This window comes from Schistocerca serialis, chromosome 3 (genome assembly GCF_023864345.2).
Source record: "Schistocerca serialis cubense isolate TAMUIC-IGC-003099 chromosome 3, iqSchSeri2.2, whole genome shotgun sequence".
NCBI lineage: Eukaryota > Metazoa > Arthropoda > Insecta > Orthoptera > Acrididae > Schistocerca > Schistocerca serialis.
Genome location: NC_064640.1, coordinates 645,003,347 through 645,019,114, shown reverse-complemented (window position 1 = coordinate 645,019,114; position 15,768 = coordinate 645,003,347). Strand labels below are relative to the sequence as shown.

The following is a 15,768-nucleotide window of genomic DNA, read 5'->3' as shown; positions in this document are numbered from 1 at the left end:
ATCGTCATCTACCAAACACTTAATTCTTAAAGGGAGGGCATTAAAAATCTTACAGCCACTGAAATGGACTCCTTTCTGCACCATACTTAGATTTGGCTGTTCATAGTGGATATCATGTTTCCTCCTTGTATTGTGACTGTGATATGCACTATTCAGCTTAAAGATGGATTTTTCTTTCCTTATGAAGCACATCAACGAGAATATATATTGCGCAGTGGATGTAGGTATTTCAAGCTTCTTAAAAAGATTCCTGCATGTGGCTCTAGGATGGACTCCACACATGATCCTTATGGCTCTTTTTTTGTGCACACAGTACTTTTTTAGCCAGTGGCTGATTTCCCCAAAATATAATTCAAAATGCCATAATTGCATGAAAGTAACCATAATACGCTGACTTCATGGTTTCCATATTTCTATAAGAAGAAACAATACGCAATGCGTATGTTGCTGAACTTAGTCTTTTGCACAGATCCACGATGTGGTTTGACCAATTCAGTTTGCTATCAGTATGCAAGCCTAGGTATTTTGAGGAATCTACCCTGGTTATTGTCTGCTCACCTATCTTTACAAATATTTCCTCATCTTTGGATGTTTTGTGGAACTGAATGTAGTTTGTTTTACAGTAATTTAAAATAAGACCATTAATGTTGAACCAGTTCACCGTTTCATTTAAAACCTTATTTGCCGTTACCTCAAGTTTATCTACTGAATTATCAATAAGTGATCTGGGGCTGATGAGTACCTCCAGTCCTCTGTAACTGTAAGCTCTGTATGTACTTCAATGATCACCATGTAGTATTGCCGAAGAACATTGTGTGCCCCACGGAATATAAATCTTGGCTTAACTGCCTGGATTACAAGGATGATACAAACATCTAGGAAAAAAGCCTTCAACCTGTACGTGTGCTACATACCGATGGAGTGGATAATTGCCAAGGCAAAACAGTTGTTAGCGGGTAACTGCTGAAGTACCTGTGTTGCCCCAGGGCTCTGTCAGGGTGGACCTTTAATTCTCTTGTGACTCATTTTACTGAGATGGATCCTTTGAAATCTTGAAAATCAACTCCCAGTGTGATTGATATACTGCTGATGAATATCAACACTCAAATCAATCAGAGGGCTCAAACAAGTCATCCTAAGAACGTAATAAAATGAAGTTCAGATTTTAGTAGTAGAACACATGCTGTTTGTCAGAATATATATTTAATCATAAAGAGAATAGAAGGCAGCTTTGGGGCACTGTTACCCTTCTACATTCAGAAGGGCGGATGGCATTATTGACAATTTAAAATCAGTAAAGTGTTTACATAATGCCTCACTGTTGGTTGAAATATTCATTTCCCAACAACAGTAAGACTCGAGGCAGTTCCTCAACACAGATGCAGGTAAATGACATCTACATAAACACTAGCCATTGTAAATGCAATTACGAAAGAACACCGACCTCAAAACTTGCTGCTTCCACCATACAATCAGATAAGGCTAGAATTACCAACATTATAGAGCTTCCAACACCTTAACGGGCAGACTCAAGTAAACAGGCAAGCACAGTGGCACGAAAGTTCCACAGTCTGCTCTGAAAGAAAAGCCAAGACAGAAGTGGTAAACACAGAAAAGATTGTAAACCTTCAAACCATGAAACCATGCATATATAATTCTGTCTGATTGTTCTAATGAGTCAGCATGAGACATTATGAAATATGAAGTCTGCCTGTGGCAATTGTCCAGTCTCTCAACTAAACCCCCAACTGCTGCAGGATTCCTACCCCAGTGGAAAGACAAGGGTAAAGAGAAACTTAACCAATATAGTGGCTTCCATATAGTAGTGGAATATCAGTTGCGTCTGGACTCTTGTAGAGGAACTGAAACTTCTATTACGGGGAAGAACACTGTGTTTGTGTCTACAGGCGACATATTTTAAGGATTCTGACCCCCTTATGCTGAGTGGATATAGCCTCCCAGATAGGACAACCTCAGTGAAAAGAGAGCTAAAGGTGGAAGGGCCATCTTTATAGATTGTGCATACACTCCTCAACTTTTTCCTCTTACTACAAACTTACAATCAATTTCTGCCACAGTATGTGTGCTGTGTAGGATCACTGCATGTTCTCTCTACTTGCTGCCTTATCAACCAACAGATGAAGAGGCTCTCACCAACTCCATCACACAGATCGCCTGACTGATACTTGTGTGGTGATTTTAAGACATACAGTGTGCTATGGGGCTCTACTACTGCCTACCCCCATAGTAGACCTTTCAAAAACCTCTGGATGACAGGAGATCGTTGTCTTCTGAACATGGAGCAGGGCAGACACTACAGTACTCTTATTCCACAGTGTTCTGGCCATCTACAAAAGCATTCCCTGGTAGAATAATGAATGCCACTCTGCTATCAGTGACAGGTGGACAACTCTACATGGGTTCAAATATTGACCGTAAGTAGAGAACCTCACAGTCTTTTTCATAACAGGGACCAAATGCTGCTGCATTATAAAGGGAGAGTAAACTGAAATCATGGCGTCAGTTCACAAACATTATAAACCAACAGTGCAGTGTATTGGAGACCATTTGGAGGATTTGAGAGAGAGGTGGGAGGTGCTCAGTTAGTGTTGTACTGTGAAGAGGAAGTCTTCAGGCCAGTCCATGAAACATTACCCAGACAATGGATGAATATTTTACCAGAGTAACCACCAGTGCTAGCCACAAGCCTGCTTTCTAGGACTACAGAACTGTCACTGAGAGAGGAGGCTGGGACCTGAGGCTCACCAGTTATGAATCGTATAACTGCCCCTTCTACACTTAGGAGCCCAATTTGGCAAAGGCTTATGAAACATCACCTGCTCACTATGAGAGTCCATTACATCATGTTGCAACACCACACAGGGAGATGTAAAGAAATCATCCTAACACTTTTTTTAACTTCACCCGGACATAAGGACTATTTTCACACTTATGGAGGGAAGCCATTTTAATCCTCCTCATTAAACCTGATACGGACAGTACACATCTGAGTAACTATCATAATATTTCTCTCACTAGTTGTGTGGGAAAGACCTTGGAGCAGATAGTCATATCCCACCTTGCCTGGGTTCAGAATATATTGATCAGTCATTGATATTGTGACCCTGCTGGCAGGTACACAACAGACTGTCCAGCTCAGACACTCCTAATAAGTACTGTATCTTACCCTCAAAAAGGCATGTGATACTACTTGGAGGCATAAAATCATTGGGCAGCTCCCTAAATGGTACATCACGGCATATTTATAAATTTTCCTATGGTCCTTCCTTTCCCCACATTATTTTAGGCGTAGAATCAGCAATATCTTGTATGGGCATTTTGAACAAGAGAATGGTATCTCCCAAAGTAATGTTCTAAATGTGAGAATGTTTGCAACTGCTATTAACAGTACTCCATTAGAACTACTGACAGCCTCGGGAGAGCCAGTCCTGACAAAACTCCACCATCTGATGAGCACAATGTATGAGACAGGCGAAATACCCTCAGACTTCAAGAAGAATATAATAATTCCAATCCCAAAGAAAGCAGGCGTTGACAGATGTGAAAATTACCGAACTATCAGTTTAATAAGTCACGGCTGCAAAATACTAACGCGAATTCTTTACAGACGAATGGAAAAACTGGTAGAAGCCGACCTCGGGGAAGAAATATGGGAACACGTGAGGCAATACTGACCCTACGACTTATTTTAGAAGCTAGATTAAGAAAAGGCAAACCTACATTTCTAGCATTTGTAGACTTAGAGAAAGCTTTTGACAATGTTGACTGGAATACTCTCTTTCAAATTCTGAAGGTGGCAGGGGTAAAATACAGGGAGCGAAAGGCTATTTACAATTTGTACAGAAAGCAGATGGCAGTTATAAGAGTCGAGGGACATGAAAGGGAAGCAGCAGTTGGGAACGGAGTGAGACAGGGTTGTAGCCTCTCCCCGATGTTGTTCAATCTGTATATTGAGCAAGCAGTAAAGGAAGCAAAAGAAAAATTTGGAGTAGGTATTAAAATCCACGGAGAAGAAATAAAAGCTTTGAGGTTCGCCGATGACATTGTAATTCTGTCAGAGACAGCAAAGGACTTGGAAGTGCAGTTGAACGGAATGGACAGTGTCTTGAAAGGGCGATATAAGATGAACATCAACAACAGCAAAACAAGGGTAATGGAATGTAGTCGAATAAAGTCAGGTGATGCTGAGGGAATTACATTAGGAAATGAGACACTTAAAGTAGTAAAGGAGTTTTACTATTTGGGGAGCAAAATAACTGATGATGGTCGAAGTAGAGAGGATATAAAATGTAGACTGGCAATGGCAAGGAAAATCTTTCTGAAGAAGAGAAATTTGTTAACATCGAGTATAGATTTAAGTGTCAGGAAGTCGTTTCTGAAAGTATATGTATGGAGTGTAGCCATGTATGGAAGTGAAATATGGACGACAACTAGTTTGGACAAGAAGAGAATAGAAGCTTTGGTGCTACAGAAGAATACTGAAGATTAGATGGGTAGATCACATAACTAATGAGGAGATACTGAATAAGATTGGGTAGAGAAGAGGAGTTTGTGGCACAACTTGACTAGAAGAAGGGATCGGTTGGTAGGACACGTTCTCAGGCATCAAGGGATCACCAATTTAGTATTGGAGGGCAGCGTGGAGGGTAAAAATCGTAGAGGGAGACCAAGAGATGAATACACTAAGCAGCTTCAGAAGGATGTAGGCTGCAGTGGGTACTGGGAGATGAAGAAGCTTGCACAGGATAGAGTAGCGTGGTGAGCTGCATCAAACCAGTCTCAGGACTGAAGACCACAACAACAACAAAATCAGCAGTAAGGAGCTCCATCCAGTTCTGCCAATTCATGTACAAGTTTTTATTTATTTTTAATTTTATTTTTAGCTCCCATCATTGCAGATGATGGATGGAGGAATCGGTTGACAAAACAGGTTTCAAACTTTCGTCTGGGAAATCTGTATATGTCTTTTTTAACCATTCATGCTCTTTTTTAATTTGTCTTAATTGACAATAAGGGATCTTGAATTTCAAACAGTTGGTGAGATTTCTCAGCCTCACTTTTGATAAAAAAAATAAGGCTTACTTGATTGCCATCTTAGAGATTTAAAAACAGGATGTCCCAGATGCTAAATATTTTGAAATGTGTTAGTCACTGGGCCTGGATGGCAGACTAAACTTGTCTGATCCAATTTTATCAAACTTTAATACAATCTCAGCTTGATTTTTGATCTATGATATATGGATTAATCAGAGAATCACATTTATTATATTAAATGACATCCACCTTGAGGGACTGAGGCTGGTTACTGGAGCATTTGAGAATGAACATATTACCAGGCTCCATGCTGAGTGTAATAAGCTGCTGTTGACATCATATGGCAATTTCTCATTCTGCAACAATAATTAATTCCTATCTCCTCTCTCCTACATACCACTCCATTGTTAACTGCAGCTTTGAATGGCTCATTAACACGCATCAGCAAGCAGTGAGGCTTATTGGGATGTGTACAGCACATTACATTTAGATTTGGGTTTGGCAGAAAATGGAAGTGAGCATTTGGTGTCATTGGCCAGGAGGCCCCTTACGGGGCAGGTCCGGCTGCCTTGGTGCAGGTCTTATTACATTCGACGCCACATTGGGTGACTTGTGCACCGGATGGGGATGAAATGATGATGAAGACAACACAACACCCAGTCCCTGTGTGGAGAATATCCCTGACCCAGCCGGGAATCGAACCCGGGTCCCTTAGGATGGCAGTCTGTCACACTGACCATTCAGCTATCAGGGCGGATGGTTTGGCAGATATTGATATTGCTGCAGAAGAAGCTGAGTGGCACAGTCACTGTGGTATAGTGCTTATGATACTAGACTGTTGCATGGAGGGTCTTGATCGGGTTTAACTGGACCTGGCCTACACCTCAATAGGAATAGGAAGGGGAGGCTGGCAAAGCTTTTAGGTGACAGTGTAGTGGGTGGTGGTGGGATCACTTATGGAAAAATTCTAGTAGTAGTTGATGTTAAAGTCAGCTGTCAGGAATACCTGCGTAAAAGAAGTCCCCCCAACCAAGGGCTTACCTTCAGAGGACATCATGTTTCCAAGTAGAGAAGGAATTAGCATATTTTGTCAAAATGTAAGAGGTATTAGAGATAGATTTAGTGAACTGCTTATAGATGTTGACTCTGAAATTATTGGTATATCGGAGCACCACTTAAATAATTTGACAATTCAGAGGCTTCCTTTACCAGGATACCGATTAGCTGGCTGTTTTCAAAAAGTTCCTTACGGGGTGTGGGAGTGACCATGTACGTAAAAAACAATATTCCATTTGAGTCCATAGATGCATCATGGCACTGCGCTGAACAGATATTTGAATGTTGTGCAGGGGCAGTTGAATTTAGTGAAACTAAAGTTCTAATTGTTGTTGTTTATAAGTCCCCTAACTCTGACTTTAGGGCATTTGTACTCAAGCTAGAGATGGCTCTTGATCCATTTTATAAGAAGTATCAGAAATTAGTTATATGTGGTGGCTTAAATATTAATTTTGTATATGATGGTGCAAGAAAAAGGATGTTGATAGATCTCCTAAATTCGTATGATCTGATGTAGATTGTGTTTTTTTCCAACTAGGGTGCAGGGGAACAGTAGCACAGCCATAGATAATATTTTTATTCATCCTTCATTACTAGATGGGCATTCTGTTGGTGAAAGGGTGAATGGCCTTTCAGACCACGATGCACAAATTGTAACACTAAAAGGGCGTTGTTCTGAAACAAATGTCACATACAATTACAAACTATAAGAAAGTTAATCCAACAGCAATAGAGAGTTTTTTAAACCTCACCAAGGAACAAGAGTGGCAGGACGTTTACAGTGCTGATAATGTAGATGACAAATATAATGCTTTCCTTAACTCATTTCTCATGCTCTTTGAGATTTTCTTTCGATTAGAACATTCTAAATGGGGTACTAACAGTAGAAGGCAGCGTGGGTGGCTGACTAGTGGGATAAGAATATCTTATAGAACATAGTGGGAAATTATATCAAAATGTTAGAAGTAGTCACATTCAAGCTACTGTAGCCCATTACAAACAGTACTGTAAGGTAGTTAAAAAAGTTATTAGGAAGGCAAAAATATGTGGTATGCAAACAGAGTAGCTAATTCACTGGATAAAATTAAAACCATATGGTCAGTTGCGAAGGAATTGTCTGGTCCGCAGCACAAGGTCGATGATATAAAGTCAGTTGGTAACCAAAATATCTCTGTTACTGATAAATCACATATATTTACAGTATTTAACAATCATTTTCTGAGCATTGCTGGTGAATTAAATGAAAATTTAGTTTCTACAGGGAATCGTGTAACACTCTTAGCAAATGCCTTTCCATGATTGATGCCTGAAATACTCCCCTGTGATACAGACAATAGGGAGGATGATTCAATAATTAAATCACTGAAGACTAAGGACTCTCATGGTTATGATAGAGTGTCTAGCAGAATATTAAAGTACTGTGCTGCACATGTTAGCCCTGTATGTAGCCATATTTGTAATTTTTCCTGTAGGAATTATCAGTTTCCTGGACGATTTAAGTACTCAGTAGTAAAGCCGATTTATAAAAAGGAAGAAAGGGATAATGTAAATAATTTTAGACATATTTCTATGCCATCAGTGTTTGCAAAAGCTGTTGAAAAGGTTGTGTATATAAGGAGAATTGATTTTTTTTTTATCACACGATTTGCTATCAAATGTACAGTTCAGATTTAGAAAGTCATTTAACAATTGAAAGTGCTATATTCTCTTTTCTCTGTGAGGTACTGGATGGGTTAAACAAAAGGTTTTGAATGGTAGGCATATTTTTTTTATTTAACTAAGGCATTTGATTGTGTTGATAACAAAATATTGCTCCAGAAGATGGACCATTACAGAATACAGGGAGTAGCTCACAGTTGATTCACCTCTTACTTTAACAACAGACAGCAAAAGGTCATTATTCACAGTGTAGAGAATGGCTGTGATGTGGGGTGTGAGTGGGGTACGGTCAGGGAGGGGTGCCCCAGGGATCACTGTTGGGGCCACTCCTGTTCCTTATTTATATAAATGATATGCCCTCTAGTATTACAGGTAACTCTAATATATTTCTGTTTGCTGATAACACTAGCTTGGTAGTAAGGGATGTTGAGTGCAACATTGGCTTGGTTTCAAATAGTGCAGCTCATGACCTAAGTTCATGCCTTGTAGAAAATAAACTAACGCTAAATCACAGTAGGACTCAGTTTTTGCAGTTTCTTACACTCAATTCAACAAAACCTGATGTTTTAATTCACAGAATGGGCATATGATTAGTGAAACTGAACATTTCAAAGTTCTAGGTGTTCAGATAGATAGTAAGCTGTCATGGAAAGCCCATGTTCAGGATCTTGTTCAAAGACTTAATGCTGCCATTTTTACTATTCAAACGGTATCTGAAGTAAGTGATCGTTTGACACGAAAATTAGTCTACTTTGCTGATTTTCATTCGCTTATGTCGTATGGTATTATGTTTTGGGGTAACTCTTCCCATTCTAGAAGGATATTTTTGGCTCAGAAACGGGCGGTTCGGGCAATAAGTGGTGTGAGTTCACGAACCTCTTGTCGACCTCTGTTCACGAGTCTGGGTATTTTGACATTGGCCTCTCAATATATACGTTCCTTACTGTTGTTTCTTATTAACAGTATTAGCTTATTCCCAAGGATAAGCAGCTTTCACTCAGCTAATACTTGGCAGAAATCGAACCTGCATTTGGATCAGACTTCCTTACCTCTTGTGCAGAAAGGTGTGTATACTGCTACATCCATTTTCAGTAAGCTACCACATGAATTCAAAAATGTTAGCAGTAATCCACACGCTTTCAAATCTAAACTGAATAGTTGCCTCATTGGTCGCTCCTTCTATTCTTTTGAGGAGTTCCTTGAAAAATTAAGCTGATTCTTATTGTTTTGTTGATTGTGTTTACTTAAACCTATGGCTTGACCTTTTTGGGTTCATAAACATATTTTTATCTGTTATTACTTTTATGTTGTAATTTCATGTACTGACACGTTCTATGACCTTGGAGATTTGCTCCTCAATTTGGTCCTACAGAACTTAACGTGTAAATAAATAAATAAAAATCAAGATTGGAGAGTGTTGTCTATATGGAAAGTCTTTTAAAACAAACCATAAACTTTGAAGAAATAACTTATTCTCATTAGTTGTTACAAAGTATAGCTCAGGATTACAATCCTGTCTCCAAGCTGCTGATACAGATGTTCCTTTATCCTTTGCATCAAAAAAATATAAGCTATTGTCTTCTGCCCAATTTACAATGGCTTCACCATTTTCATTATATTCCTTTTACTTCCATTGAGTATGGTGATTTTTAAGATCTCCGAGATATATGGCAGGGTGTTGTGATACCGGAATGGCCTGTGGGGCTGTGGATTTAAATAGTAAGCATTAAGAACTGACTCGATGCCTTTTTACAAGAGCCTGGCAACTATTTTTGTGGTCAGCCAGAAAGCGATGGACAAAATACTGACCATAGTTTCCAGTCTGTATGCCCACATTCTTGTCCAGCCCACTGAAAGAAATCTTTCTATTCTCTTTCTGCTTATTGGGATCAGGACTATAATTATAAATGAAGATTTAGAGTTCTAATTCATACATATATTTGGTAAAGTTTCACACACACAACATTGTGAAAGTCATTAGGCTCATATTGACAGTAAATCTTTCTACCCTAAACAGCACTATGAGCAGTTTAGAAGTGACCTTTATGCTAAGTTCCTACCAAATCGTCTTTCGCCCTGACTACTGATACTCAGTGAAATTAAATGCTCACCACAAAAGTGGAAGATAATTGTCCCCACTTGCCACGTGGATTTGTAAATATCACGGATAACACACTAACAGTTACTTAAGTGAAAATCTAAGCGTTCCAGGGTGGTGTACAGTCCTCACGAGTTCACTGTCAATTATTACAGAAAGCCAGTGTTCTGCAACAGCCCATCTCTGATGCCGTCTGAGGCAGCGTGCAATCCAGTGTTTGACAGACGCGGATCTTACACTGGCTGGGTGCAAAGTGAAACCTAGTCTTGCCTCTCGGGCTGTATTTATATATGTGGCGCAGCGGATGGCCAAAGGAACTTTTGCTGTCATCCATCTTATGCACACAGCAGCAGTCTCTAAACGGCCACTTTCTCATACACACAATATTTAATAACAAATTTATGAATTAATGTAGAATCTTCTTAATTTTTACAAGCATGTAGTAGGTAAGTTGGTTGAAATCACAGAAAAAGTTTCAGCTCGCATAAAAACTTTCCCTTCTAGAATTTTTAGAGTGGAACTGACAGTAGATCGTTACCTCTGAACTATAACTTTAAGAGACCTTGTATTGGTTGTTATTACCAACATGGTCCTAAAATTTGTTATAGCTCCATTATTTAATAGGTTTTATCAGGTGCTGTAACCAAAATTTTCTGGCATTAAAATTACAGATACTTAATCTACTACAAACGGGGATCTTTTAGTTACAAATTTAGTTTTCCTTAAATTACTCGAAAACTGTTAGAGGTAGATTAATGTTGTCCCGTAATTATTATTTTTAGCATCATACAAATTTTCACATTTCTAAGTCTAATATTTAGCACCTTCAATTTTTATTAAAAATGTGGATTCTGACCACAATTGTTATTTTATCATGTTGCTACTTGTACCAGTTAATTTTGACATACATTGGCACATTATGACCAATTTCTGGCTTTCTAGCTTTATTATTTAGTGCCAGTTATCTTTTTCTTAAAACGATGTACTTATGAAAACCACTGATTTAATCACTCTTAAGACTTAACATTTAAAACATTATTACATTAAAGTATATGCTGACAAAGTTTGAAAAAAAAAATTTTAACTTTCAACTTTATTCTTAATTATGGTGAAATACTTGTGCGCTATGCGCAGATGCGTTATGGTGACGTGGCGCTACTAGCAGTGAACTGGGGTAAGTCCTGGCACACTCGCTCACCTTTGTATCTCACAAATGATACAGCGCTTCTTTCACTACAAGCTAGCTGTTGGTTTGTATATATTAATTAGTGTTAGTTATCCAATTTTTACTGTAACATCATGGATGTCATTGAGATCAGATACAGAGCATGGATGTGCATTATTGACTGACAATTGTATGTATGTTGCCAGTCCACAGTGGTGCATTGCTCGTAGTAAGTCAAAGCCAAGAATTTTTTCCCCTCTAATTTATTTGATCTTCAGTTTCAGTATGTGTTTCCTGAACAGCAACAGCATTGATGTTATATTTTGATAAAATCTTCTGTAAGATTAAATCCTGATTTACTTCAATATTGACCTGACGGTTCTTGATAACAGGTCCAAAGATTATTGCAGAATGTCCGGAGAAGAACCAAAAAACTAGTAAATAGTCCTTCCTTTCTCTCAGGAATAATTAAATAAATTTATTTTTTGTCTGTATTTCTGCTACTGTTTGGGTGCACACTTAACCTGTTATTGCAAATGTAAGCTGAAATTACGTGGTGAACTTTTTCCTGAGGAAAAATACAAATACACAAACAATAAAATTTGTTTCTGATTATTTGTGCAGCAAGGAGAGATTCGAGAGGTGACAATCCCGGTGAATGGAAGAATGGTCCACAATCTTGGACGACGTGCCACTTTGTCTGAAATGTTACTGGGTTTAACGACTAGTAAATTTGGTGATGGCACTCGAGTTATGGTTGCTGGATTCATCCCAAATGGTGAAGCTGCCAAACACTGTGGTATTAAAATTGGTGAGCTTTGAGTGAAGCATATAATTATTTTTTTTATTAACCTCAGATACTTCTTTTTCTTGTAGATTATTTCACACAATATATACTCTCAGTATGTTTAAATTAACACATTTCCATATTTCCTATGAAACATGTATACATTTTGAGCACTGTGTGAACAAAATACATAGTTGCAGTGTTGGAACTGTATGAACGAAAAACATCACTGATCCACCAACAGCAATTATAGAAAAAAGAAAAATAATAAAGATAGGGAGAAAATTTCATATTTGTGTAGAATCTCTGCTGGAGACTGCAATATGCATATATGTTGCTTTTCTTTATGGGTAGAATTTATGCAAAACGAGAAGAGTACAATCAAATAAAAGTATAAGAACTTATGCCTAAGTTGTAGTAAATACAGACACATACAAAAAAAAAGACACTGGCATTGAGTTATGGGACTAAGATTTCCTTCATTTGATGAAATAGTGGAAAGGGTAGATAAATGAGATTATTCAGAATTGATGTAGCAAAATCATTCAGAACCTCAGCAACAGCGGAACAAAGCCAAAAGAAATCAGGAGTATGTTGCCATCAACACAAAAGATTTGAAGAGCTAACAAGTTTAAAGTGACACAGAAAGCAGTCAAGATGTTGAAGATTATCAAAAGACATGATGAAATAAATACAGAAAAGGAAAATTGGAATATAATTATATGTTAACAAAAAGGAGGTATTGTACTTTTTTTTGGGGGGGGGGGGGGGCAGATTACCTTCACTGACAGCTAAGTAGAATTTATGGTGATGTGGAAAGCAGAGCAAAAGCTGACCACCAGCTATTATATTGTCATATAGTCACCAAAAACATGTACCAAATATAAAAGACAGATTGCCAATGAAAGTCAGCACCTAACACTAAAAGCAGGTTTATTATGTTTGTACAACTTGTACCACATACAGAGATAAACTTCTTTTTGAATTTGGATGGCTCCTATTCATACACAAAATTGCTTTTCTGGAATTATGTGGACATTTTATTAAGAAGCAGGTTGAAGGCTGTGGCAGTATCACATGGATAACCTTGTAGGCTTCTATCCCTTCGGATGGTCCAACCAATGATTGGGCTGGGGTGACTGGTGGTAGATGGGTACAAAGGATAAGTTTTGCATTGGGGCAGTCAGAAAGATATGAATGATACAGTTTATCTATTTACTTATCTTTTTAAAGAAAGGATTCAGTGTTCAGTTGATAGTGAACTCATTAGAACTAGAGCTCAGGATTGGATTGCATAAGGATTGGGAAGGAAATCAGCCATGTCCTATTCAAAAGAATCACCCAAATATAGGATATGATTCTTATTGCTAAATTAGTAGATGCAATTTTGGGGAACTGTACAATTGTATCTTCATGAGGAAGTTGCAGCCGCTGTGAAATCAATGAAGTTGCAAAACATAACTATCTTAAAATGAACAGTGACTTCCCAAAAGTTGTTTAAACTCAAGATAAAATTTTTTAAGGAATCCAGCATTATAAACAAAATTAATTTTGTTGTTGTTAAAGTGATGTTCCACACAAGGATATTGTGGAGATGAAAATCTGTGAATTGAATTGTAAAGTCATTCAAAAATACTATGTTGCCATTGTCATTAAAAAAAAAAAAAAATGAAAAAGTGAGTGGCAGGCTGATGAAAGCAACTGCCTACATTTAACTTACGAATGCTCTTAGGGAAAACTGCATGAGCATCATACATTTCAATGCAATATACTTTGTAATAAAGCCAGTTTTCAATGTGGGCAGTTTGTTCACACAACAGTCATATGTGTGAAGGAAAAGAATCACATGGAAAATATGGCAAAGCCTCCCATAGACACTGTAAGCATGCCTAAGTTTCTCTTGCAGCCATGCTGTTTGGTGTAAGGAGCTTTTATAAGCTTTGAGGAATGAAATATAATGACACTAATCTTTGTAAGGGGGATTCTATATGTCATAAGAATAATGGCCAATAACAGAGTGTAGCTTTGTACATGCGTAACCTCATGTGCCTTGGATCATAAAGACTGTTCTTACAAAGTTGACATCACAAATGCTGGTAAATAAAGATGCTATAATTACCTTTACTTGCAAGTTCAGCTAAATATGTACAATCTGATCCAGATGATCAGTTTAGCCAGGAAGTCCAAATGATACATTGTTCACAATATCTTCCCAGTATACAGTTCAAGGTACATTCATCAATGTGTTTCTAGTTATAAAATCTCTGTCATCAAATGGGCAGTCACAGAGTACAAAACAAAAAATTAAGAACTAAGCATTATCAGACAGAAATTTACAATTGAAGTTATACTGTTGTGAGACTTTCTAAATGATTAAAACTGTGTTGTGGACCAGTGAGGAACAAAAGCCATTAGACTGTGCAACATTAGTTTTGTGTGACAAGTCTGATTACTATACTACAAGGGCTACAAACAATGCAAGATAATGCCCACAACAAAGAGAAACAATGTGATCTTATCCAATTAAAAGATTGACTGTGAGCTTATGTAACCTGTCACATCATTTAAATATCTAGAGGTGACACTACAAAGCTATATGTGAAGGAAGATACATTTGAAATAAATGGCAGGGAATGCAAATGACAGACTTGTGGAGAGGCTTCTGGAAAGGTGTACTAGACCTATACAGGAAACTGCGGATGAGACCCTAACGTCACCTATTACAGAGTACTCTCTAGTATTCGAAGTTCTTATCAAATAGACATTACATAGGATGTCACATAAATGTAGAGATGTGCTACAATTACTGTAACGGGCATAGCTTGGTACAGCTTAAGAAACAGTACTGTTGTTCCCATTATGTATCTCTTCTAGGAACTATGAGAATGATATGAGTGATATTCAGATTTCTGCAGAGATGTTGTAGGAAACTTCTTGTAGAGTGTAAATACTTATGGGTTAAAGGAGACCACACACTAAAAAGCAAAAGTATTGTCAATAGGCACACACAAAAGGAAGAAAACATACTAGCTTTTAGAGTTATTCTTTGATGGGCTAGAGTAAAATACACACACTCTCCTACAGAAGCATACACACTCCTGTGCCCCCATGTGGTGCCGGATGGATTAAGAGTGGCAATGATATTTGTCAGCATATGGACTGGTTGTGGTGGGGGTATTTTTGAGTGGGGTGGGAAGAGGGAGATGAAATGTGGAGGCAGGGAGAGGGCCTGGGGTGGGTGGCTAGCAGCTCAGAGGAACGCGGCTGGTTCGCCACCTAGGTATACAGGAGGAAGGGGTAGCAGGAATATGGGCTGGCACAGTTGTAGTGGCTGGTGGGAGGTGGCACATGCTGAAGGTGATGTGGGGACAAATTGGGAGGGTGTGACCAGATGGAGGAAGGAGAAGCTGTTGGGTGGAGGGTTCGGGGACAATGGGTTACCTTTCGAGGCCAGGGCAATTAAGGGAGTGGAGGATGTGTTGTAAGGGAGCATAGTTCAGAGAAACTAGTTGTGGAGGGAAGGAACCAGATGACTCAGGCTTTGAAGTAGCCATTGAAATTGAGCATGTTGTGCTCAGCTACATGTTGTGCCATCAGGTGGTCAACTTTGTTCTTGATGACAATTTGGCAGTGGCCATTCATCCTGGTAGACAACTGGGTGGTTGCCGTGCTAACATAAAAAGCTGTGCAGTGTTAGCAGCAGAGCTGCTATATGGCGTGGTCTCTGATAGGATAGGATAAGCCTGTGACAGGATTGGAGTAAGAGGTGCTGGGTGAGTGGACTGGGCAGGTCTTGCATTTTGGTCTGCCACAGGGATATGATCCCAGTGGCAAGGGGTTGGGAGTGGGAGTGCCATATGGATGGACTAGGATGTACTCTGTGACGTTGGCCTCTTACCTACCCTGCATTTATCATGTATCACTTACCCAGCACGAAGACCCAAGGGG

General features: G+C 38.7%; 1 protein-coding gene across 3 annotated transcripts in view; it reads left to right on the top strand.

Annotated features, from left to right (window-relative positions):
* Window positions 1–15,768, top strand: part of LOC126470531 (protein inturned) — a 258,007-nt gene that overhangs the window by 13,425 nt on the left and 228,814 nt on the right. For all 3 annotated transcript variants that reach the window (XM_050098452.1, XM_050098451.1, XM_050098450.1), the window contains exon 4: window positions 11,658–11,844. In XM_050098452.1, coding sequence (XP_049954409.1) covers window positions 11,658–11,844 — 187 coding nt within the window. The remainder of the gene's footprint in view (window positions 1–11,657; window positions 11,845–15,768) is intronic.